The sequence below is a fragment of the Strongylocentrotus purpuratus genome, unplaced genomic scaffold (assembly GCF_000002235.5).
Source record: "Strongylocentrotus purpuratus isolate Spur 01 unplaced genomic scaffold, Spur_5.0 spur5_scaffold_7, whole genome shotgun sequence".
Taxonomy (NCBI): domain Eukaryota; kingdom Metazoa; phylum Echinodermata; class Echinoidea; order Camarodonta; family Strongylocentrotidae; genus Strongylocentrotus; species Strongylocentrotus purpuratus.
The window spans coordinates 34936799-34962058 of NW_022145613.1; the positions used below are offsets into that span (position 1 = coordinate 34936799).

General features: G+C 36.5%; 1 protein-coding gene across 1 annotated transcript in view; it reads left to right on the forward strand.

Annotated features, from left to right (window-relative positions):
- Positions 1 to 14647: 14647 nt before the first annotated feature.
- LOC578462 (gamma-2-syntrophin) overlaps positions 14648 to 25260 on the forward strand; it is a 29952-nt gene continuing 19339 nt past the window's right edge. The window contains exons 1-2 of the mRNA XM_030974067.1: positions 14648 to 14726; positions 18867 to 19007. Coding sequence (XP_030829927.1) covers positions 14688 to 14726; positions 18867 to 19007 — 180 coding nt within the window. The 5' untranslated portion in view covers positions 14648 to 14687. The remainder of the gene's footprint in view (positions 14727 to 18866; positions 19008 to 25260) is intronic.

Consider the following 25260-nt stretch of genomic DNA (forward strand, 5'->3'; position numbering starts at 1 on the left):
ACATAAATCTCTCTCTTGAAAGTGTATCAGCACCAAGCTAACGGGGGGGGGGGGGGGGGGGGGGGGGCATTTCACAAAACTTGTCATCAGTGACAAATGACATTTTTGTTATAACCTACTGAAATCCTGCTTCTGATTGGGTATCAGCAGATTTGTCACTGATTTTTGTCATTTGTCATCGAAAAAAAGGCTTTGTGAAACGGGTTCCTGATTCATCTCGAGTAGGGAATGTACTCCACTTTCCCATGAGAGCGTGTCTGTGTGCGATGATGTTCACCTCTAAAGGGAGAGGATAGTCTTCGTTTTAGGATACAATATCTCTTTTTTAAGCTGACTTGTACTTTATGACATACAGTCATGTGCTATGATACCAACAGGTGATTTTCTCTGACAGTCACATTAAAGAGGTCCGGTAACTTTGTCTCGGATTCTGAAACAAAATCCTGGATTTAGCTCATGCTGCAATGATAATTATAAACCTCTAGGTCAGTCAAGAACCCCATGACTTCTACAAACTGTCTGATTATCAAACTATATATGATTGGAAATCGAAACCAAAACGGTTTTCATAACACTACAGTCTATTGGGGAAAAGGAGTATGGTAAAACCGGTCACTCAAAGATTTTCACTTTTTTGAGGCACTTCTTGATCATTTTGAAGCGCAATTTTTTTAGAGCTTCAAAATCATACCATATTACAGACACTGATAAGACGTAGATTTAACATTGTTAAACGATGCCTTTAACAAATGAAGAAGCTTTCAAGTTTGTGTTTCCATTTTCAGCAGGTTTATACTTGATACGTTTGGAGCCAGGACGTTCATCCTGTTTTAGACCCTTCTGGCTCTAAACAGACAACTTAATATTCTAGCTTCTTTTGACATTTATATGAGATAAACTCCATATTACTCTAGGAAGAGCCAGTTTACTATGTATAGTGCCATTCACTTCAATGCAATAGAAAATGTTTCCATTTTTATAAAATCTTAAAATCCCACAGGAAAGTTCTCATTTTAAGTGTTATGTATGAAAGATATTTTTTGCGTTGGAGCTCGCCGACAAATTTGTATGAGCTCTTTTATCAAATCACCAAAATATTGTTTCAAGATATCAATATCTCTCCTAGATATATGCGAGACATTCAGATGATCAAAGAGCAAAAGAGAAAATGATATAAAGACTCGTCTGCACCATACAAACTATGATCATCAGCCATTTACCCTAACTCTACCTTTACTTAATTGCAAACTAAGTAGTATAACCATCCATCCATGCGTAGATACAGTTATTGCTTGCTGTACGTGACTTGAAAGGATTCATCCGCCTCCATGTGAATACCCATGCCTTTATGCGCATAGGTTGCCTGATTTAGGTGCATTAGAAACTAATATTGCGGCTTATAGTTTCATTAAACTGCATGCATGCAGTGGTCTGAGTAGAAATGGCAACCAGGCATGCACTTAACCGTAAAATGTTACTGACATTCGCTCAGGCACCCACAGCATTATTTTTACTTGCGCCCATCGGGTAACTAAAGAAAAATCAAAAGCTAGTCTATGTAAATGATCACGATTGTATATACGTGTAAGATAGTGGAGAAAGATTGTATTCAGTATATATAGTCGGCACATCACTGTATCTACAATTTCATGATCTTTCTCCCCCAACCATTTTATTTCGTTATTTGTTTCGGTGAACGTTCTGTGGAATGGTGACTGCCATTGTGGCATTTACTTTTCTGCCCGCGTAAAAAATGAAATGTAAATTTGCTCTGCCTAATAATCTCTGCACCAGCAGACTCGCATGGCTTGGGTGCAGTTCAGACTTGGAAGGGAATCGTTGAATGTGGGGGTCGGGTTGTTTTGATGATATTTTGATGGTGGGGGGGGGGGGGGATGGGGGGGGGGCTGGGTGAAACTGAAAGTAACAGAAGGGTAAAAATATGTTAGAAATTTAAGGGAAAAGGGTGTTTGCTGCAGTGTTTTGCATGACCGGAAACTTGCTCTGGCTAAAATTGCTTCAAGCTTATTTTTTTTTTTTTATGGGGGGGGGGGGGGGGGGTCAAAGATGAAGGGTAGAGTTGCAAATTGGTTTTATATTAGGAGTAATGTATAGATATGGATCTGAAATCAAAATAACAAATTGAATGCATAGAATTGTCACCAGAGCCTGTATCATAGGACAGGGTTTTAATCATCTTTGTGGGTCTGATAGAAGTATCATATTTATTATTAAGTGGAGTTTGAACCAGTCATTGATTGGAAATGATTTGTAAGCCCCATTTAATTATTTTGTGAGAGGCTATCAATTTTTATTGACTGAGGCATTGATTGTAAATGTATGATAGGTTCATATCTTCCCTAGATTTGCTTGTACATGTAAATCAGTCATTAAAGAGTGACATCAATCTCATCCAACTTATCTAACTTTACTAATCCAGAGATACCACCTATTCAAACCCATGCAGGGTTTACAAAGGAAAAGTACATCCACAATTGTCCATGTTTATCTGCATTGACTACATATAAATAAAGCACTACTAAAGTCCATCAAGAAAATACTGATAAATTCTAGATTCTAAAATACAGTTCATGAAGCTTCAAGTAGTCCAAGCATTTCTGGTAGCTGCAGGAAAAGTTCACAATACATGTATGAACATAGATATCAGTCGACAGTGGACATAGACAAGCATAGCTGCAAAATACACTTAAAAATTAACCCAATTGAGATTGTGGATTGCCATTAAACATAAACTGAAATTGAACCCAGTGCCATTGGATTCCCATCTACCAAGTTCATCTTAGTCAGCATGCCCATACAAGCTATCTTTGTTATCTACCAGCTACCTGCCATTCCAAATGTTTCCCGCAATGTAATGCAATTTAGATATTGATGGAAAATATGGGTTAGCCAGCCCTAGCTAGCTTCGCCACTTGGTTGTCATGGGGATAGGAGAGCACACTCTAAAAGCCTCTGCTCACCAATTTCAACCAGCATTGTTTGGTATATTTAACGCTGAAATATGTAAATACAGTTCTTTCTTTATTTTTTGAAGGCCAGGTTCATCAATCTAATTGTTGTATATTGATTGTGGATTCTTGGCAACCTATACAATTCTGAAGAGTAGAAATAGTTTTTTATGCCTCCGCCACCGAAGGTGGTGCCGGAGGCATCATGTTTTCGGGTTGTCCGTCCGTACGTCCGTCCGTCCGTACGTCCGTCCGTCCGTCCGTCCGTCCGTCCGTCCGTCCGTCCGTACGTCCGTCCCGTTTGACCGTTATCACAATATCTCAAGAACCATTTAAGATTTAAACTTAAGACTCGGGAATAGTATTTATCACCATAGGAAGACGATCTGATTAGATTTTGGAGTACGTAGGTCAAAGGTCACAGGTCACAGAGGTCAACTTATGAAATTCCTTGTATTGAGTTTGTTAGCGCGATATCTCAAGAACCATTTGAGATTTAAACTTCAAACTTAAGGATAGTATGTATCACCATAGGAAGACGATCTGATTAGATTTTGGAGCACGTATGTCAAAGGTCAAGGGTCACAGAGGTCAACTTATGAAATTCCATACATTGAGATTGTTATCATGATATCTCAAGAACCACTGGAGATTTAAACTTCAAACTTAGTGATAGTGTGTATCACTATAGGAAAACAATCTGATTAGATTTTGGAGCACGTATGTCAAAGGTCAAGGGTCACAGAGGTCAACTTATGAAATTCCATACATTGAGATTGTTATCATGATATCTCAAGAACCACTGGAGATTTAAACTTCAAACTTAGTGATAGTGTGTATCACTATAGGAAAACAATCTGATTAGATTTTGGAGCACGTAGGTCAAAGGTCAAGGGTCACAGAGGTCAACTTATGAAATTCCATACATTGAGATTGTTATCATGATATCTCAAGAACCATTTGAGATTTAAACTTCAAACTTAAGGATAGTATGTATCACCATAGGAAGACGATCTGATTAGATTTTGGAGCACGTAGGTCAAAGGTCAAGGGTCACAGAGGTCAACTTATGAAATTCCATACATTGAGATTGTTATCATAATATCTCAAGAACCACTGGAGATTTAAACTTCAAACTTAAGGATAGTATATATATCACCATAGGAAAACGATCAGATTAGATTTTGGAGTACATGTATGTCAAAGGTCATAGAGGTCAACTTGAAAATTTCAGACTACATGTATAGGACTTGTCATGATATGTCAAGAACCACTTGAAATATGTTCCGTTACTTAACCCGTACTTAACTGGGCTATTTTGAGCACCTCCCTGACTGGGGGGGGGGGGGGGGGAGGGGCCGATTGCCTCGAAATTTGGCACGCGTCTTGAGAAATTGCGCAAAGCAAGAGACCTCACTATTATTTAAATTGCTCTATGGCGGAGGCATCATTTTCGACTGCGCGCAGTCAAAATTCCATCTATCTAGTTTCTTCTGTTTTTTTCCAGATTGGGATGTATAGTGGAGAAAGGTGACTACAATATGATTGGTAATTCAGGCAGTCTTGTAATTCTTTGATTGTATTTTTGGTTTATCAACAGGTATATACATATTACTCCCATGGTATACTTTAAATGCAGATTATTTTTCCCCAAATGATATAATACCTTATTCTCATGTTTTTAAGAGAGAAAAAAACTCCCACTCTTGCATGACCTTAGAATGCTCTTCCTGTTCATGTAACCTTCAAACTGAGTTGTGAATTCTGTTTAAGAAGCATCTCACCTTGGTTGTTTGTATTCTATTGTTTGATTGATATTGCTAACTGGGTTTGCTTGACAGTTTGAATAATGGGCTACACGTGTTGAGCTTCTAAGCTAACAGTTCCAATTAATCTAAAAGTCAATGAGAGGCCAACACCTTATCGATCTTCATTGGCAGGCAAGCAAACATCCACAATCTCACTCTCATCGTAAACCTGCCATCCCCTATCCTTTCTCAATTTATTCTTCCCAAAGTTCTCTCTTTCAAGCCAGTTATCAATCTTAGATTAATTCCTGACCAATATTTGCCAAATCTGTTTTATGTCTCTACTTGCAACTGCACGACAACTTTGGTGAACACTTGCATTTCATTGACTAGGTCAACTTCCATTTATAAATGAAAAGTGCCCCTTCTCTGGCCCTTTCTGTCTGGCAACCTTGACGATAATTGTTTGTGTTTTAATTTCCATTTTCAATTTCAAGAGCACTTTATAAGATTGGAAAGCCTATTGAATCTAAATTGATAGAGGAAGAGAAGAATACACACTGCGTGATATGCAGGGTTTATGATGGCAAGCATGGATTGCCTATGAGAATGAGTGAGAGATGTGTGTGTGTGGGGGGGGGGGGAGGGGCAGATAGATAGGAAGAGATGGAGAGAGAACGAGCGATAGGCCGGCCTACACACCTATGGACTAAAAAGTGACCGGGATGGATAGAGAGAGAGAGTACAGTGTGGGGAAGAAGGAGGAGGAGATGGAGGGGAAGGGGTGAGAGGGTTAGAGAAGAGAGAGAGGAAAAGGGGAGAAAGAGCGGGTGGGGGGGGGGGGGAGTGATATTGAGTTGATATTCTTGTACATAAACGTAAAGGAGATCCTTTCATAGCTACTCTTCTTCACCTTATTCACCTTATTCACATTATTGCTCAACTGCTTTTCAAAGATAGAAATATAAATGAATAGCTGAAAATGATGTCCATGTATTCGTGTAAATCAACTGATGTTAATGAATTAGTCATTGAACATACATGATGCACACTCTTTAACCAAACTTTCTCTACACCTATACTGGAGTTTCTTGGTAAGGAAGATTTGCAATACTGTACATGCATTGATCTCTCTTCTGGTCCAGATTACCACTTTGATCAATCATTTTTTTCCTCGCAGGGATATCACTCGATGGGTTGTTCTAGTCTCCTATATCTCCGTCCCTCCCCTCAGGCGTTGTTAGTATTACCTTTGCCGCGGCAGCAGCAGTTTTCCCTCTCTCTATCTTCCTATCTCTCTCTCTCTCTCTCTCCATCTATCTCTTTCTCTCTTTCTCATGGGTCCTGTTCTTCCTGCCTCCTCCAAATGCAATATGATATTTCTTATACCATGTCTCTTCTCTCCTCGTTGCTTCATACATCACCATCCCATATGATGCCAGACGTGCCATCGGTCTGTGTAGACTTGTCTTTCGTTGCTTGATAAGCCTATGTTGATATCATCTAGATTGTGTTGATTACAACCTTGTTATGGTGAGTCCCAAGTGTAGACATGCAGGCATAAGGCTAAGGATAATGTATGAAGGATGTAAAAACAGATTGTATTGTATTTCAATGAAGTTTTGTAGTCTTTTAAGAAATAGTTACATACAGAAAAAATCTTTACCCACCAGTATTGCTGGTTGTTTCTTTGTTGATTTTGCCTCTCGTTAGAAGTTAATGGATTGAGTGTTCTTGTGTTTGAAGCATTTGAAGGTGTTCCAGAGGAAGCATAATTGGTCAGATGGTCTTGAATTTTATGAAGTCATACGTTGTGTTGGCTCAGTCAGTAGAGCGTCCGCCTCACAACCGGGAGGTCGTGGGTTCGAACCCCGGCCGCGTCATACCAAAAGACGTTAAAAGCCGGGAGTTGCTGCTACCTTGTTTGGCATTCAACAATAAGGGATAGAGCAACGTCGATCTGGCGCTGCTCAGTGGCTGCCGGACTCGCGATCAATTGGGCAAAAAGAATTTCCATTTTCGGTTTAACTTAATAAAATTTGGAGTGGACTTTAAAGATTATTATTATTAGGCTAGAATATAGAGCCAATGGGCAAACAGGCATCTACCATGTACAAAGTTATCTAGAATTCATGAACCACATTCTTTGTCTCTTGATTAATGAAAGATGACAAATCAAGTCTTTATTAGAGATCATGCACACAAGAAAACCAGGCCCGTCAACCCAGTGGGTTAGGCAGCAGGTTATAATCAACAATATATACAATAGTACTTTTGTTGTAAATGTGGCAGATGTCTGGTTTGTGTTGGGTAGGTAACTAGGTATACGTATTATGTTTGGTGGTATGGTGCCCCCATTGATGCTTTCTCCTTCTATGTCTGCATATACTTTGGTGGTATTGTTTGAAGTGTTTTCAATGTGTTGAAAACATGTTGTTGTGGCGTCAGATATAGGTCGAGCATTATCACAATTAGGGATCCATAACAGTCATTTGGGTCTACACTGTGTACCCACATACAAATAAGTTGTATTTATCCTACTATCCAGACATGATGCTACATTGTACAATTCAGTAGAATTCTGTTGCTCTGCATGCAGTGCTCTCCAGAATTCTGTTGCTCTGCACTGAATCTAATCATTTGTTACCATACCTACTATAGGTGGTCACTGCGCCCATGTTACCGGACACCTCCAACCCTAATGTCGTTATCCAGCGAGGAGACAGTCACGAGGTTTTGGTCATGAGATACGTCCCTCTTCGGTCAGTTGCTTTGTTTGTTGTCCCCATTGTGAGACAGGTCAATTTGGTAAATTTGAGCGGCTTTTTGTTTTCACAAATTTTGAGGAGCCTCCTCACTGTCAGTTCTCGTCATGGGTGATCTTACGTCTTACCGCTGATGTGTGTCCTAGTTCTCAATGTGTTGCATCGTGATGCTTGTACCTGGCATTGCATTTAGGAACCTTTTTCCTAATGAATATTTCATTTGAATCAGTTGTTGATGCATAATTTTTTTTGGAAATAATTTATTTTTATTCATGCTGGTATTATTCACTTAAAGATGTAAACACATTGTATTTTCCTCAGTGGATAAATGAAAAAGCGATGTCTAACTTGGCTTTACTCATCTTCTGTAGTTTGGATCTGTTGCAAAATCTTCTTTTTGAGACTTGCAGAGGAAGTTATAAGTACCGGTACACATTTCGCCCCTGGTGGTGTTATCTTGTATATATCCCAGAAATTGGAGTCATTTTTAGATTCATTGGCAATGTGTGAAGGCTGTTTGTTGTGAGACTACTTCACGACAACATTTGTGACTCTCCATGTGGTAATTACATGTGGATGCACTTTTGAGTTTTGATGCGTTCTTTCCTGTTTATGATGGCTTCGTACTCTAGATGACCGATAGCCATCATGTACAGGTCTTGACAAAATATATCATCAGATTTGTGAATTTCTTTAGGAATGATTCCATATTGCAGCAGGCATGTCTGAAAAGTCGCAAACTTTTATAGAAGTGACAATGACAATGGATTCATCCCATCATCATCATGACTTATAGCGAAGGCCACATTCCCAGATTTGTGAGTTTCCATAGCAATATTACGAAAGCTGGTTACATGACTTGTACTTTTTAATAGTGAGTATGCCCACTGACATACGCCAAGCGTGAGTGACCAGAGTACTAGGTTCAAAAACCAAAAAGGATGAGAATCGGCGAGCTCCTGTGGATCCGCAAAAAGCAGAGACGACGCCGCCGCCACAAAATCTTTCGCAATTCGGACGAAGTGCCCGCCCCCTTGCCAATGACGCTGTGGTTTGACAATTTGATTCTGTCGGTAGGGCTGGAACCGTATGTCCTTCGCCTCAGCAGGGACTTGCCCATCGTAAGACAAGAACCTCGACAGCCTCTGTGGCTCACACATGGGGTAAGACAGCAAAATGTATATGTGGGACCAAGCTAGGGGTATATGGGCTCTAAAGAGTTTTGTATAGATCAATATATAGTAACCATCCTCAGAATCGTTCTCTACATGTATGTCAAATTTCAGATCGTTTACAGTGATCTGCAGTCCTATGATTTTTTTTGTTTTTCATTCATCTTTTTGCAAGTGCGGAATTTGACATTTTGGTGACTGATTTATGTTCCACATTTGCATTGAAGAGGAATGAATGAGCAAAATATAACACATCTGAAAATCTATTATTATCATTGGACTAAATTTGGCAATGAAAAGAATAATAAAGAACTATATTATGTTTGATATTAGTTATAAAGTCTGTTAAAGAAACAATACATTGATGTAGCATTTTATTCACAATGCAAACAAACGGTTTTAAATATAGGTGCTTTAAAATGAAAGGCTCATTTAAAACAAATCACACACTCAAAGCCCTAGGATAAAGATTAGTTTCATTCACATTGCAAAATTCTCTAAGTCTCATGAAACAAGATGTATGCATTTCATGAACTGAGCAAATCATCTTGTGTAATGTGATAGCAAGTCATAATTTTCTTGGAGCAAGTACAGTAAGGGCTTGTCTCTCCAGGCACACGCAGCTTCCGATTCCCTCAACATCGATTGGCAATCTGATGCCTGAATTCATACGAGGAGCAACAATAGTAAGTTGTCATGGCAACCTCATATTGTATCGCAAAGATCTGGAGCAATTCAGGTTTCCACATGATATGTTGGAGTAATGTAGCAATGCTCAGGAGAATGCAATGATTATTGGCACTTGAGCACACAAGCTATAAAGTTACATCATCTACATTTCCGAGTTATGATTCCTCAATATTCATGCTTATGTCAATACATGGGCAGAAAGTAGAAATACACTTATTATGTGAGCCACATGCATTCATTTCACTGGGTATATGGTTTATTTTCCTTTAACTTCATTTACATTTTTGTTATTTTGTAGGCAAATGTTAGTAGATATATTGTGAGGGGATGTTTGTATGTTGGTTATCTGAGGTATTGAATTATTGATTATTCTAGGTATTGAATTCAAGATAGGATTATTGAGGAGGAGGAAGTAGGGTGATATAAGATGTAAATTGATTGTATTTCAGGAAGAATTCTCAGATATGAATAACTGCAGTAACAACAAAAGGTAACAGTGTCAAGCTATAATCGTACCATGTTTTGTACAATTATTAATATGTCTGATAATTGAATGCACAAAGTTAATCTCAGTTTCATGAAATATTGCTTTCAAAATGGTGGGGAAAAACCATGGACATGTTATGAAGCTTTTTAGATCAAAAGTTTCTTGGGAAGCATTACACTCCAAATCTTTGCATATTTACTGACTAAATGATGCATATCCACTAGTTTTTAATGGTTCACCAAGGATGTGTGGCACACATGTAGATTAATATTTAATCTCGTAAAATTATGAAAGATTGATGATGCAAAAACTGTCGCAATTGGTTAAGTATCCATTAAATGTGGTTTATGTGGAGTGGTAATTACAGGATTTTGTCTCTGAGTGCTCCAGATAACAAACTCCCACTTTTTGACTATTTTTCATCTTGTTGTTTGTGGGTTTTTTCCTGATTGATGCAAAGCTGTTCTCTTACTCTATCTTTCATCCATCATTCCATTTCACCAGTAATCATGAAGTCCTGACTAAACCCACAACTTGCCTACATGTAGATCGCATTTTGTGGTTAGGACTAGAGAAAGGGGTTGACTGAATCTGGGGGTGTTAAGTCGAACTTAACTCTGAGTTGGACTTAAAAATTATGAAAAGCCATTTGTAGCCTAAAAAATATTCAAAAGCAAAAAATCAAATATGTTAGACTTTTTATAAATTCCACATCAAGAACATGAAATCTCCTTGATAATAGAAAATATGAATGATTTGAATCAACATTATATGTCTTCTAAAATAACTTTTACAAAAATATTTTCAAAGATGCTAATGGCTTTCCATAATTGTTAAGTCCAACTTGGAGATAAGTTCAACTTAGGATCTTTGCGAAACACCGCCCAGGATTCATATACCATAAACTGTTTGAACTGAGGGAAATTTATATGGAACTTGTTTAAAAAACAGAGAGTCCTTGTATAGTGAAATGAGCATGAAGACTACAAAACAACATCGTATAGAGAAACATTCAATAAAGAAACAAATTTTGAAGAGGCCATTTGACATGATAGTCAGGACTCAATAACAGTTGGCTAATCATCAATGCGCACTCATGATTAGCCCCGCCCAGTTACACGATTTTTGTTTTTCATACGATATGACGTTTAGAGCATAATACTGGTTTCTGTTTGAAATTATGCTCAAACATAAGTTTCGTTCTACATTATTTCTTTGTATGACATTCAGAATTTGAAAAATAATTACTTACCGTATAGCTATACAATGAATCGTGGTAGTCTAAACACAGGTTTAGAACGAGGGTGTAACGGTGCATTATGTAAGGCCTGTCATTTGCGAAAGTGAAGTCCATGGAGGTTCTCTAGGGTGATTGATAACACCCATTATCGGGTAAATAACAGAATAGTATCAAATCCCCCTTGAGAAACCAATCAGTGCTGGGTGTCTTGTGCCTCTTAGTATTCAAAGGATGTGCTAGCATGCCTACTTTTATTTCTAGGAAGTAAAAAAAAAAAAAAAAAAAAGTCAGCAATTGGAAGTGATGAATTCGATTGAACAAATTTCTTTGAATCAGAGGTTGTTTTATTTATCAAAGATATTCCTTGGCCCTCCATGTATTCCACGTTGGAATTTAGAGTTTTTCAAATTCAGGAAATGAACCAAATTTCAGCCAACCCAAGGGATATTGTAAGGCAAATTCTATCGATCATGTCATATGTTTGGTGTGCATCTGAGGATTGAGCGCAGGAAATATTTACATTTTATATTTCATTTACAAAGATTTTATTTAGGTTTATACACCACCTATTCTCAGATGTCTGGCGAAATACGATTACATGCTGGAAGGAAACTATAAAGAAGTGTGATTTTCTTATTATAGCAATCTGTCATTTTAGATTGAATTTGATTGATTGTAGATTGTTTGAATGTGCTGTTACACAAATGAGTTTTGTTAAGTCATTAAACTAAAAGGTTTTCAATATCCTTAGGGGAGAAACTATAAATATATGAAGGTGATATATGATGGAGGGGGAGAAATGTCGGGAGATGAAAAACAGTTTGTTTCATACAATCCATATCTAATTGATTACATAGTTACATGTTTTGAAGAGGTGATTTGACAAAAAAAATAACTGCAGGGAGAAGAAAGAAAAACAAAAATCAATTTTATCAAAAAGGGCTAGACCCATTGATTGTGTATGATTATTTGGCCCTAAAAAAAGGCAGGGTTATAGCACCATTTTGGGGGGCCCCCAGTGTGAAAAAGTGATGCTAAGAAAGCAAAATAGAGAAGGGTTAGAATGGCAGTGAAGGCCAAAGCAGTATCCACAAGGAATCCAAGTAGTCTGGAGCTAGTAATTTTGAGTGAGAACAGCATACATTTTCTTACCTCATTCGTCTAGGGTCCAAATTAGGTAAATATAACAATCTAAAAGTTTGCATGTGAAGAGCAACATAATATTCCAGGGTTGAAGATAATACAGGGTTAGCAATAGTACAGGGTTAAGAAAATCTGTTGCGAAAAGCATTTAAATTTCTATATTTAATCATTTAACTGTGCCTCGTATTTGTGGGTTAACGTGCTAGAAACTGTCCTATAGAATAAAAGCCTCAGAAAGCAAGAAATGTACACTTAGAGGGGCTGCATAATAACAGGTACTGGTCCCTATTTTTATTTTGTGCCAAATAAAAATCATTCACAAAGGTGAGCATGCTTTTTGTTACCTTCTGCTACCCCCTTCTTAAATCCTTGATCCGTTAAAAAACAAGTTAAAAGAATTCACTTATTTCACAATTAAATCCATCAAAGTTTGCCCCTGAATAGAAGAAGGATGTTGGCAAAATGAAAGAAGGCGAAGGAATGTTTATAAAGTCTTTTATGAGAGGAAAGACTGATCTCCTGGATTTAAAAAGATCCATTTATTCAGAAAATTGGGGGTTGGTATTTAGTTGACAAGATAATTGAGGATTGTGTTTTGATCTGTTTGCGCGCACTCTCTCTCTCTCTCTCTTTCTCTCTTTCTCTCTTTCTCTCTTTCTCTCTTTCTCTCTCTCTCTCTCTCTCTCTCTCTCTCTCTCTCTCTTTCTTTAACAGTCTACCATTTTTACCTCTGTATCACTGTGTTTACACTTTGAATTTAATGAATAGTGGGCGAAAATATATAGTTTGCATGCATTATGTTAGGAAGGTGTGAACAAGTTGTTCAAACTACAGGTGCATTTAAATGTTGAGAGAACCAAAGTTGTGTATTTTTATTTACTCCTATCAGAAACATGAGACTCATGTAATACTTCAATACCTTTATAGTATCCCCATGTGACCAAAACCTTAAGAACATTCAAAATAAAAACAAGATGGAAAGCTGATACACTTTCTTACATTTTACAGCAAATAAAGATTTTTTTTTTGTAAGAAAATGTGTCTATTGTTGTTATGAAGAGTCAGACACTGACTTTGAATAATAATAATAATAATAATAATAATAATACAAATGTTACTTATAAAGCGCTTACAACCGAAGTCTCTAAGCCAATGAAACCATCTACATAGTAGTATCATTCCAGCTTATATTTTGGGGACAAAAGCATGCTCTGAAATGAAATGTTCATGTGTGTAAACATAACTACTTGCTTTCGGGTAGTGTTTCCATCGACAGAGCTTCTATGGAATTTGCCCATATTGTCTAAAAAAATTTTGTCCTCTCAATGCTTGTCTAACCCTGCGTTTAGACGACCAGGATTCATTAATTCATTACATTTTTCTGAGTCTGAACATCATATAAAGAAACATCCTGTAATGAAACGTTGTGTAATGAAACCCCCGTTCGAGCATCGTGTTGAACAAAAACTTGATAGAAAATCAGGATCCCACTGAATGTGATAAAAAAAGAAAATTGTATAAAACTCAGCAGGGCTAATTGTGAGCATGAACTAATGATTGGCCAGCTACATGTATCATGTCAACTGACTTGTCAAAATTGTTTAAATATGTTTCTTTATACAATGTTGCTTTCTAGTCTGTAAGTGGTTTTCATTATACTATGATTCGTTAATATGACATTTCTTTAGGCCTAAAAAGGATATTGTATTGCTCTTTAGGACCGCACCAAAAATCTTGAAATATATGGCTTTTGAAGAAAAAAAATGTTGTTACTGTTTTTTAGAGAAAAAAAATATTAAAGCATTCCAAACTGAGAAACATCTGCCTAAAGAGAAAGAAAATAAAGTTTTAAAAAATAAGAAGATTTCCTACCGACCGTCCCATGTTTTGGCACCTAAAGGGCAATACACCATCTTCCCTTTTTTTTTTAGACCTTATGAAAGTTTGGTATAAAGTCCCTACAGTCTGACCAGGCTATAAATAAGAAAGTGTTCCAAGTCATTTTATGTGTCTAGTGTGGACACACCCCACAGTAGTAGTTACTTCTTTTGTCCAGCCCTATTCATTAGGCCATTCATACAGAAGGACAGTAGTGGAGATATTTGACAGGGAGGGTGAATGAAATGATTTTGTTTGAGTTGAGGTCCTTTATCAACCCTGGCCAGGTCTTGCTTATGTACACGTTGTCTGGACTATAGGGAAGGAATGTGGGTGGACCAGGCACCCAAAACCTTCATTTATAGTCTCAAATCTGACAACGTCCACAATACGCCTTTGGTTTCATGGTGTGGATATTAAGTATTTGCTTTTCCGCTGGGATTCACTTGCTCTGTGAATCACTACTGGATGACGGACTGGATTTATACCGATATTTATACTTCAGCAATGTTTTATTTTTACTTGGTTGCTTTGAAAGTGAATTTACTCAATCTGCTTTGATACAAGGTTAATTAATTTGTGACCTATCAATCAGATGTTTTTATGTTGTGCAAACAATAATACAATGGTTGTGGTAAGTATACATATGTATGTACAGAAAATTTGGTTGTAATTAACATTTTGTATCTGAATGGATAGTCCAATAAAAGAGTTACAGTGGTTATTTTTATGTTTATGTTTTTTTTTGCATGTGTGTTATATCCTCGATTTATCAACATGCTTTGTTTTCTTTTTAATACTCACTCATTAGTGAGACAAATCCTTTCAATGATGTGTTTTTTAAAATCATGATGTATGTTGGGTTTCGAAAATGTTATTCAACAGAGTCAGCTTTAATTTTTGCATCCGAACTTTTGTACAAGTTTTATGAAAAAAAAGAGATAGCTTTAGGAGTGTATGTAGACCTTAGCAAGGCATTCGATTGTTTGGATCACAAAATCTTATTAAGAAAATTAAGTTTTTATGGAATTAGAGGCATTCCATTGGAATGGTTCCAAAGTTATCTGTCTAATAGAACACAATTTGTAAATTATAATGAATCTGACTCTGAATTGCTATTAATGAAGCAAGGTGTTCCTCAAGGTAGTATCTTGGGCCCGTTATTATTTTTGCTCTTCATAAATGACATAGTTGAGTCTTCAAGGAAATTACATTATGTACTGTATGCCGATGACACAAACATCTTCTATTCTGGTAAAAATTTGAAAGACTTAATTTTCGAAGCCAATGTTGAACTTCAAAAGGTTGCTAGCTGGTTTTCATCAAATAAATTAAAAATTAATCAGACCAAAACAAAGTTCATGATATTTAACTTTGGTAAAAAAAAATGATACTTAATTGAAAATGTTAATCTGACAATAGATGGTAACTGTATTGACCAGGTACAATTTGCCAATTTTTTAGGAGTTGCCATTGACAACAAACTTACATGGGCAAAACACATTGAATTAATTTCCAGGAAGATTCGGTCCCAAGTCGGTGTAATGAATAAGCTCAAAAGTTTTCTACCATCCTCTACCATGCTTTCTCTTTACTACACTCTCATATATCCTTACTTAACGTACTGTAATTTAGTTTGGGCGAGAACGTTTAATAATTTATTAAAGCCCCTTATCATACTTCAAAAGCGGGCTGTTCGGTTGTGCTGCAATGCTTCATTCAGGGCGCACACCTCTTCATTATTTAAATCCTTAAATTTACTCAAACTTCCAGATATTCTTTCTCAACGGACTTTATTATTTATGTACAAACTCCAAAATAATTTACTACCAGTAACGTTTTATGACAGTTTTCATTTGAACTCGGATGTCCACTCCTTTAATACAAGAAAAAAAAAAAGACTTCCATCTACCAAAATTCACTAACTCATTTTTGCAAAATAAATCAATTAGATATCAAGGTCCTCACAAATGGAACTCCATGTCAAGTTATTTAAAGGGTATTAAGAACCAGAACGCATTTAAACTTAAACTGAAAAGAACAATACTTGCCACTTATTGATTTATTGAAATACATAATTGACTCATACATTTTGTTAGCATGAAACATTATTATTATTGTATTGTATTGTATTGTATTGTATCGTATTTCATCTTGTTTTTATGTTTGGGGTTGCTTGTTTACAAGTTTTTAACTTATTTTAGCAATCCCGGTATTTATTTATAATGATTTCATTTGTAATGATTTCATTTTGATGTTTTTATCTTTTGCCGAATAAATGTGAATTTGAATTTGAATTGAATGAAAATCTTCAAGTTGGTTTTTATGGAAACATACATGTACATGTACAGGTGTAGGTATGAAGCTAAACTAAATTTAGAAAAGAAGTTGTATTTAAAAGTAATTTTTTTGATTTATGGAGGGGGAGGGGGGGGGGGGGGGCTAAACTATATATTCTTGTTAATTGCAATGTTATTTGGTCCCCATACAGCTTCATGACTACATTTTAATTGTATTTTCAGCACCATGACTACACCTGTATATTCACAAGTTTGTTATTATCATTAATCATGCCAGTACATTCCCGGTTTTAAGGGATCCGGTAAATTTGTCTTAGATCCTTTTAAAAAATCCTTGATTTAGCTCATGCTGCAATGATAATTATAAACCTTTAGGTCAGTCAGGAACCCCATGACTTTTACAAGCCGATCGCCTGTCAGCTAGATTATCCAGATATTTATGACAAAGTTTGCCAAACGGTTTTAATAACACTACAGTGTATTGGGGAAAACGAGTCTGGTAAAACCGGTCCCGCAAAGGTTTTACTGTCTTGAGGCACTTCTTGATCATTTTGAAGCTTTAAAGTTGTTAAACGATCCTTTAAAAAGATCCAAAGACTGCCTATCACATATCCCAATGGGCTCATTCCCTCCATCGAAATGGGCCAGTTTAAGCCATTATCAAATAAAGATACAGAATAGCCCTACCATTTACAGCTTGTGGAATTTATGACTTGATTGATCAATTATCTAGTATTTATTCTCTTTTATGACCTACTTCTGGTAATTTGTGCCATATAATACTGTATTTCCCCATTATCTGATCAGTGCCTAGTATAATCATGGACCTACTCTGTGGTATAATGCAGGGGGGGGGGGGGAGGAGGTTGTGTTTACTATAAAGTCAACCATGTTTTATGGTTCATAAGCAAGCATTGTGTTATTTTCTGTCCTTTGCAAGCAGAGGCTCTATTTTGACTGGGGAAATATTTGCATATTTGTTGATAGATATTCACAACTGCTGCTCCCATATTGTGGAATAACCTTTCCAGATTTTTTTTGCAACCAGCAATCTCTCAATATCTTTAAAAAATATCTCACAACTTATCTTTTCTGTTAACAACATAATTGTAAAGCACATTTGAATTTTGAACATGCATATAGAAAATAATTATATTTTTATTCTTATTATTAAACAATCTTCTAAACACACATGTAAATATATTTTTGCATTTTAGTGTAGTTCAGTTCCCTCAAATGAATTGTACTGGTAGATGCATATATATGTAACTATACTTTATATTCTGCTACATTTGTCAAGTTATGGATATTCAATGAAATTTAAGTCATCCCATCTGAACACTACTTGTAGATGACAGGGCCTACAGCTTTTTCTCTAGGACTGAGTGGGAGTTGAACCTATCTACTGTATTCTATTTTAGATATTATTTCTTGTTAATAATGCACGTACATGTACAATTCTACATGATTAGTGCGCATAATGCGTGCCCTATGAGGGAGACGATCAATTACAGAAAGTATGAATAGAGTACAAATTAATTATTTTCATGGGGACATGCCTCTTCATAATTAATGAGTAGCATGCATTTCCTCGGCTGCCTGCATAAAGATTGTAAGAGCCATGATCGTCGCTGTTTTCACGAAGTGACGGTAGTGAAACAAAATTGCATTCACTTTTCGTGACGATTTTCCTCACTACCGTCACTTCGTGAAAACAGCGATGATGTGTTGACAATGGCAGTAGCAGCCTTCTTGTCCTCATCCAACAATTTGCCCCAGTGTATAATAGCAATGTACTTTCCGCTCACTTCTATGAACCTCGTCTTTTGTACAAAACAAGAGATTTTTCATGCCACATAATTACGATACTTGATATAATCACATTTACTTTGGAGAGAGTCAGCTTGGCAATGCCTCCCCAGATCCCATTCCAGGGTAACTTTTTTCCTCTGATAATTCCCAGGTATTTAAGTCCATATTATGCATTGCAGATGGATTTATTTTTTCCGGTTGAAACTTTCCTTTGCACCAATCAACAATCAGCATGATTGTGTGAGGCTTTAGCTCTTTACATCATGGATGAAGAATAGCTTTGTGGTCGGGTTTATGGAGAAAGCAATTAGAGGATTTTTTGTTTCTTCTTGTTATAATAAAAATAATACAATTTGATACTTTAACAGTGCTCATATCTACCTCACGAGTTACATGAATACCTGTATTATTATAAGTGAATAATTAATGCTATTGTTTTTATTGTTATTAATATCATCATCATCGTTTTCGTCGTCGTCGTCATCGTCGTCGTCATTTATTGTTATATTATTTTATTGTTGTCGTTGTCTTTATTTGTGTAATCATCATCAAATATTGTTATATTATTTTATTGTTGTTGTTGTCCTTACTTGTGTTATCATAACCATCATCATCATAATTTTAATTCAGACATTTTTTATTTTTTTAATCTGTAATTGCAGGTGAAGACAGGGTTCCTGAGCATCTGTAACGGTCCCAAGAATGCCCAGCGAGTCCGCGTCCAACTCTCAACAGAAACCATCATCCTCCAGAAAGAAGAGACATTTGTAGTCAACCCCGTAGATCCAAATGGCGGTCATGAAGTGAGTCCAAACTCAAGTTCTCTTTATTTCAATTTTATGCATGTCTCATGAGATCCAAAAGGCCATAACTTTGATACAGGAAGCAAAATTGCTCAGTGGTAGAGCAGTGGTCTTGTTATCGGGAGGTCCCTCATTACCAAGTCCTTCATTGAGGGCTTAAATGCTAAGTCCACTCCTAAAATAATTTGCATTATTAGATGCAGAAAAACAAGAGAAACAGAGCAAACAAAATTTGAGTAAGGATGTAGGGATTTGGATATTTTTCTTGATCTGCATATGACATATTAAAGAAATAATTTGAACCAGAAATACAGCTTCCTCTGCTCATGTTAAACACATGCACAATATGCTACAGGTATCTAGTTGGCATTATTTGACATCTACTAGGCATTGTAAATGTAGTTGACATTGATACAACCGCCTTGGTAATGCATCGGCAAGGAAAATACAGCTGCACGGTGAAGCGGTGGTCAGCCGTAAGAAGAGCCATCTGTGGTCAATCTTCATCACCTTGCGCATTGCATGAGGGTTAAATCAGGTTCCTCTTGTTTCACCATGGAAACGGTTCACTTTCTGGTATCATCAAACTCTGTGAAATTCAACTTTTTTTCAGCTCCTCTCAGGCTATCTGCAAAGCAACATGCATTTGCAGAATGACACTGCATTTCTATTATAGAGAAAGTTATTTTGAGTATTAGCTGTGTTTTTCATGTGGTATATGGCATGTTTCACTATTCATACAGTTTTTTTTTACAGGTCCTTCTCCTGACTGTCAATATAGTCACTGGATAAAAATCTTAAAATTATGGTATTAAAAAATGGTGAAAAATGCATATGAAACGAAATTCTGTTGACCCTTTTTTGTAGTACAGTACATCCTAGTTTGAACTGCCTTTTGCAGTTGAGGGAAGTGTAACTTTTTATTACTATTTACAAATTTAATTGTTGTCAGAAATATTTCACAGAGGTTTCCTTCTTTATTCTTTCACTGTAACATTTTGAAACTAAACAAGAAACCTTTAATGTTTAGTCCAGCTGTCCTTGAGCAATTGGAATGAACACATGATTTGATAAGACAAGGGGTTAACGATTGATACCTCACGAATAAAACTCACATCTCCCTGCTTGAATTAAATCGGTAGAGCTGTGATTTGAGACCCTCTTGACTTGTTCTTGCCCTTTCACTGAGCAAGAGAGCACATACTGTTTACAAGCTAGTCTCTATCTGTAGACTTCTCTTTTGTTACTTCATCGTTTTATCTGTTTGGAACCACAAAGGTGGGGATTCTGTGTAAAAGTCAGGGAAACAATTATTTTAAAATTTTCGGGGGCTACTTTTCAAGCTTGATTGCATTTAAATTACACTCTTTAATTTGTTTTGCATTGAACTCTATGCAAATTTTTGTTGGCTCTTTTATGACTTTCGGGGGCTCTTTTTGGCGTGTCGGGGGCAAATTCGCCTCGAGCCCCCGTTTATTTTTTTCACTGGTAAAAGTATATGAGTTAACACCATTGTGGCACCCCTAGATGATTTGTAATGCAAGAGAGTCATCACATAGTTGTCAGGTTCAGAGAAGATTATTATTGGTGCTTCGATCTACAGTTGCTTCAGTGACATTTTCTGTGTTATTTTCTTGGTTATTGATGATAAACATGTCAACAAAATTAGTATTCATGGAATTTGTTATATAAAAATAATGTATTATCATTCATGTGAATGATATACACTATGAACATGACTGACAAAGAAAGCGGACAAAATATACAGTTCCTCAGGTAGACAAAGGAACATCCTTCACTGCTATTATGTAAAAATTTGTAGAACAGGTGTCACATGCATATTCACCTTTTTACATAATAGCAGTGAAAGGATGTTCCTTTGTCTACCTGAGGAACTGTATATTTTGTCCGCTTTCTTTGTCTGTCATGTTCATAGTGATACATGCAGTCTCCAGTTTGACTTAAAAGACTGAATAATGAGACTGTGATAAGAGGACTCCCCAAACAGATATCACAGCACCTTTAATTGATGGGAATGCGGCTAATGGGAATGGGCAATTAGAGGTTAGAGCTAAAGGCGACATAAGCATCCAGAATGTTTGGATTAAGGCCCGCTTTATAGTACGTGGGTTGAGTATCACAACTGATGAATCTTTAATAGCGATTTATTCTCTTTTAATGTTCAAATTAACCTTTCTTAATCATCAGTTTCATCTGATACTAGAATTTCTAGAAGTGCATGTTGAAGGTCACGCATGTACGTACAATTATGAGAGACAGATCTGCATGAGCACCAATAATAAGTAGTTTTTCCTTACGATTTACAACACAGTTTTCAGAATACTGTCCCAGATTGTAATGCTTACCAGCTTAATGATTTTTTTAAATATTGTAACAAAATAGTGAAAGATAATTTAAATTACTTATTGAACAGTCTCCAGCATTAGCATTCGAATATCTGAAAGCTATATATAGGACTGCATTTAAGCCATTTTATATCTGTAATACCTTAAGCAGGGCTCAACACTAACAGGCGCCCTGACATATGGGCACCTGGACACATGGGCACCAACATTTTAAGTCCGAACCCCCAAATGCTGAATTTATTTACATAGGGCTCGTGCATACAGACTTTAAAATTTTATTCTGGACCCCTTCCGGAAAAAGTTAGAGTGGAGCCTTGCCTTAAAGATAAAGATTAGTTCTGGTCATGCGATTGCATTGCGAAAGAAATGTTGTGGAATCGATCAGAAAAGGTTGATCATCTGTGTACTGCAAGGTTCTGGAATCATCAAAATGATAAGAAATTTGGCCCAGTCTTGGTAAAGTTACAAGCACTGTACACAGAAAGATGTATATAGGGGACTACGCGCACGTGCGCAACACATGCGTTTTATCTATCACATCCCAATAGATAAACTAATTTATCAAATGTATCAATTAGTTTCCTGGCAAAAAATTTTATCATCATGTATTAGTCAAAACATATTCTTTCACATGATTGGTAATAAGAGCTTTCATTTCATTTTTTTGAAATTGGGGCGTTTCCAACACTGGTCTTTACCTTTAACGTTTTATCTTAGGAAGATGTGGATATAGCGTTTAACTTTTTGAAATTCTTCAGCAAGAAGAATAGCAATTTTATTTGGGTTTGTTTCTTAACACCTAAAACAGAAAGGAATAAACCTTGCAATGCCCTATAAACAAAATGGAAATTTTAATTGAACATAATCTAGTATCGACATTACTGAAATTGGTTGCCTTTAACTGAAGCATGCATAAACAATTTTTTCCAGTATGTTTTTTTTGTAATCATGGAGCCAGGCAAACAATCAAATATTCCGAGATGCCCATGTATCTAGTTTAGTTCCACTATTGTTCAGCTATGATAAACAATTGAAAACTGATGAAAGTGGGAACAAAGCCACCATCTTTGCAAGGATATACCGGTAAACCATACTTAGACCTTGAACAAAGGGTATATAGGGGTCATGATATTTTAAAGGATTACTTGAGGGAAAACACTAATAATAAACTCATGAAATTTGAAATGCTATAAAGGAAAAAGTGCAGGACCCCCCCCCCCCCCCTTCTTGCAATCAAATGCAAATCACTGTTTCTTCAGATGCTCACTATCATCCATGTTTTTTATGGAATAAGAATTGCATTATATTTTTCAGAAGGCAGACGTAATGGTCTCATTCTCATGCATGGCAGTATGCTCCCAAGACGGACATGAAGAAATGCCAATAATGACAATTTAGATGTGTATCTTTGCCATCGGTTCAGTAACCTGAAATATGAATTTGAGAAATTTGTTGTTCGTTTCCATGCTACTCCTCCCTCCCCTGTAAAATTAATCAAGACCAAGCGAACATCTTAGACCTCAAGTACCAATTTGTTTGATCTTTGATGTTATTAGGTATGGTGCTGGGTCCAGGGTTGAAGTTAAGAATACGGTCAGTGTAGGATATTGACTGCAGGGTCACTGGAAGATGTGTCACAGAACCATTTGTCCATCGAGCACTAATGTGAAAGTGGATGATGTGGTTTGCCGAATTCACTTTGAATGATAACAATTTGAAAACAAATCTTTATTAATTAAAGTAATATAGAAACAAACTTTAATGTTGGAAAGATCTGGACATTTGTTTTGTAGTTCATTATGTCCCATCTTTCACTTAAATCTAAGTTTAAATAGAATTTAGGAGGTGGCAATGTATTAAAAAATTTAAAAAAATAAAGCTTTGTAATGGTACCTGTCATTGCTTTCTTGTTTAAAGATGGAAAGTGAGGTGGGTTTTTTTTTTTTTTTTTTTTTTTTTTTGGGGGGGGGGGGGGTAGGGGTTCATTCATAAATATTTTCTTATTCAATTAATTGCCAGAAATAGAGTAACCTGTAACAATGTTTAAATATCAAAGATCAAAACTTCAAATATGTAAGTCATTATACCAACAGTTACCAGTATGTGGATAACTAAGAATAAAGACCCATCGTTGTCTTACGAATACATACACACAGCCCCCAGATAATACTGCGAACCTAGCCTGTATTATTTTCTGAAAATGCTTCAAAGCAAACTCTGCATGTTAAAAATAAAAGGGTGTAGAAACCAGATCACTTCTGAGTCATTACTCCATCTGAAGTTCAATAACCTGGAGCTAAATGCCTTATTTCAAACAAATCTCCGCCATCCCTTTCAAGAAAAGATCCCACGTAATTGCACTTTCATACCAGCACAATCCATGCAAACCCAGGCTGTCGGCAATGTTCTACCTAGTCGCAAAACTATTTCAGGGCCTTGGGGGAAATGGGGCGCACAGATTACGGCCGAGCTCTTATTGATATTTTGGGGTTTTCTTCTTTGAGTGCCGCGCTGTGTTCCCTTTCTTTACCATATTTCATTGTTTTCTCTCTCTTTCTTTCAGAAATGTCCTGTAGTGTTTTCAGTGTTGTCAGTTTCTAATTTAACCCTCCCCTAAAGTGTTCAAATACTCTTTGAGTGTGCATAGAAGAGGAAGATCCTATTTTACTTCATGGAAGTGGAACAGGGGACAGAAAGCTCACTGTAAACAGTCCAAAGGCGTTTCCAGATCCATGTATGGCTTACAGACTATGGATAACCTATTTATGGTGGTGTTTTTGTGTGTGATGTCACTCAGACAAGCAAATCTCATTCAAATACTTTTTAGGATACTTTCATCAAGAGTTTTGGGGATGTTATATCATTATGAGGAGAGTTTTAAACAAAATGTGTCGAAATTTTAACATTATTAACGTTATTTCTTAAGTGTGTGTTTTTTTAAAACCAAAATTATGCCAGGGAAATCATGTGACATTCAGGTCTGAACAGTGAACATCACCCCCAGTTACTCAATGTGAGGTGTGATTATTGTCCAAAACCTTGGTACTTTTTTTTTGGAAGGGGGGGGGGGTGCAGCTTCATTTTGGGCATTACAATTATGGATATGCAGACAGTTGTTTGCGTATTATTTTTTTTTTAAAATCAGTGTGGAATATGTAGGATTTTGAAATGTGAGTGTCGTTGGAATGAGGTCTTAAACCACATCATGCCCAAAGCCATGTATGCTCTAGTTATGGTTGAATATGGATTTGGATTGACAGTGTAATGTACTACGGAGTACTCTCTTTCCATTCCTCTCTCTCTCTCTCTCTCTCTCTCTCTCTCTCTCTCTCTCTCTCTCTCTCTCTCTCTCTCTCTCTCTCTCTCTCTCTCTCTCTCTCTCTCTCTCTCTCTTCTCTCTCTCTCTCTCTCTCTCTCTCTCTCTCTCTCTCTCTCTCTCTCTCTCTCTCTCTCTCTCTCTCTCTCTCTCTCTCTCTCTCTCTCTCTCTCTCTCTCTCTCTCTCTCTCTCCTCCCTCTCCCTCTCTCTCTCTCTCATTCTACTGTCTATCAGTTTAATTCATAAAAATATAGATTAATAAAAGATTGATAGATAAAATAAAAACTACATTTCTCCCTAGCGAGTTGGGGTTTGCCAATTTGAACATTATGTCCATCAACATCTTAAATTTATCTCATAATTTGCCTTTGATTTCCTGTAATTTGCATTCCAGCATTCTTATGCTTAGAGTGAGAGCAAAGCCCTGTTCATAAAACTTTTAACCAATAACAAGCTACATTGTAGATAACTGCAAGAGCTATTAAAATCAGTTCATTTGATTGGCTGAGAGCAAATTTGTTATAGATATGTTAACACTTTTTTTTTTATTGATAACAAGTTGCTATAACT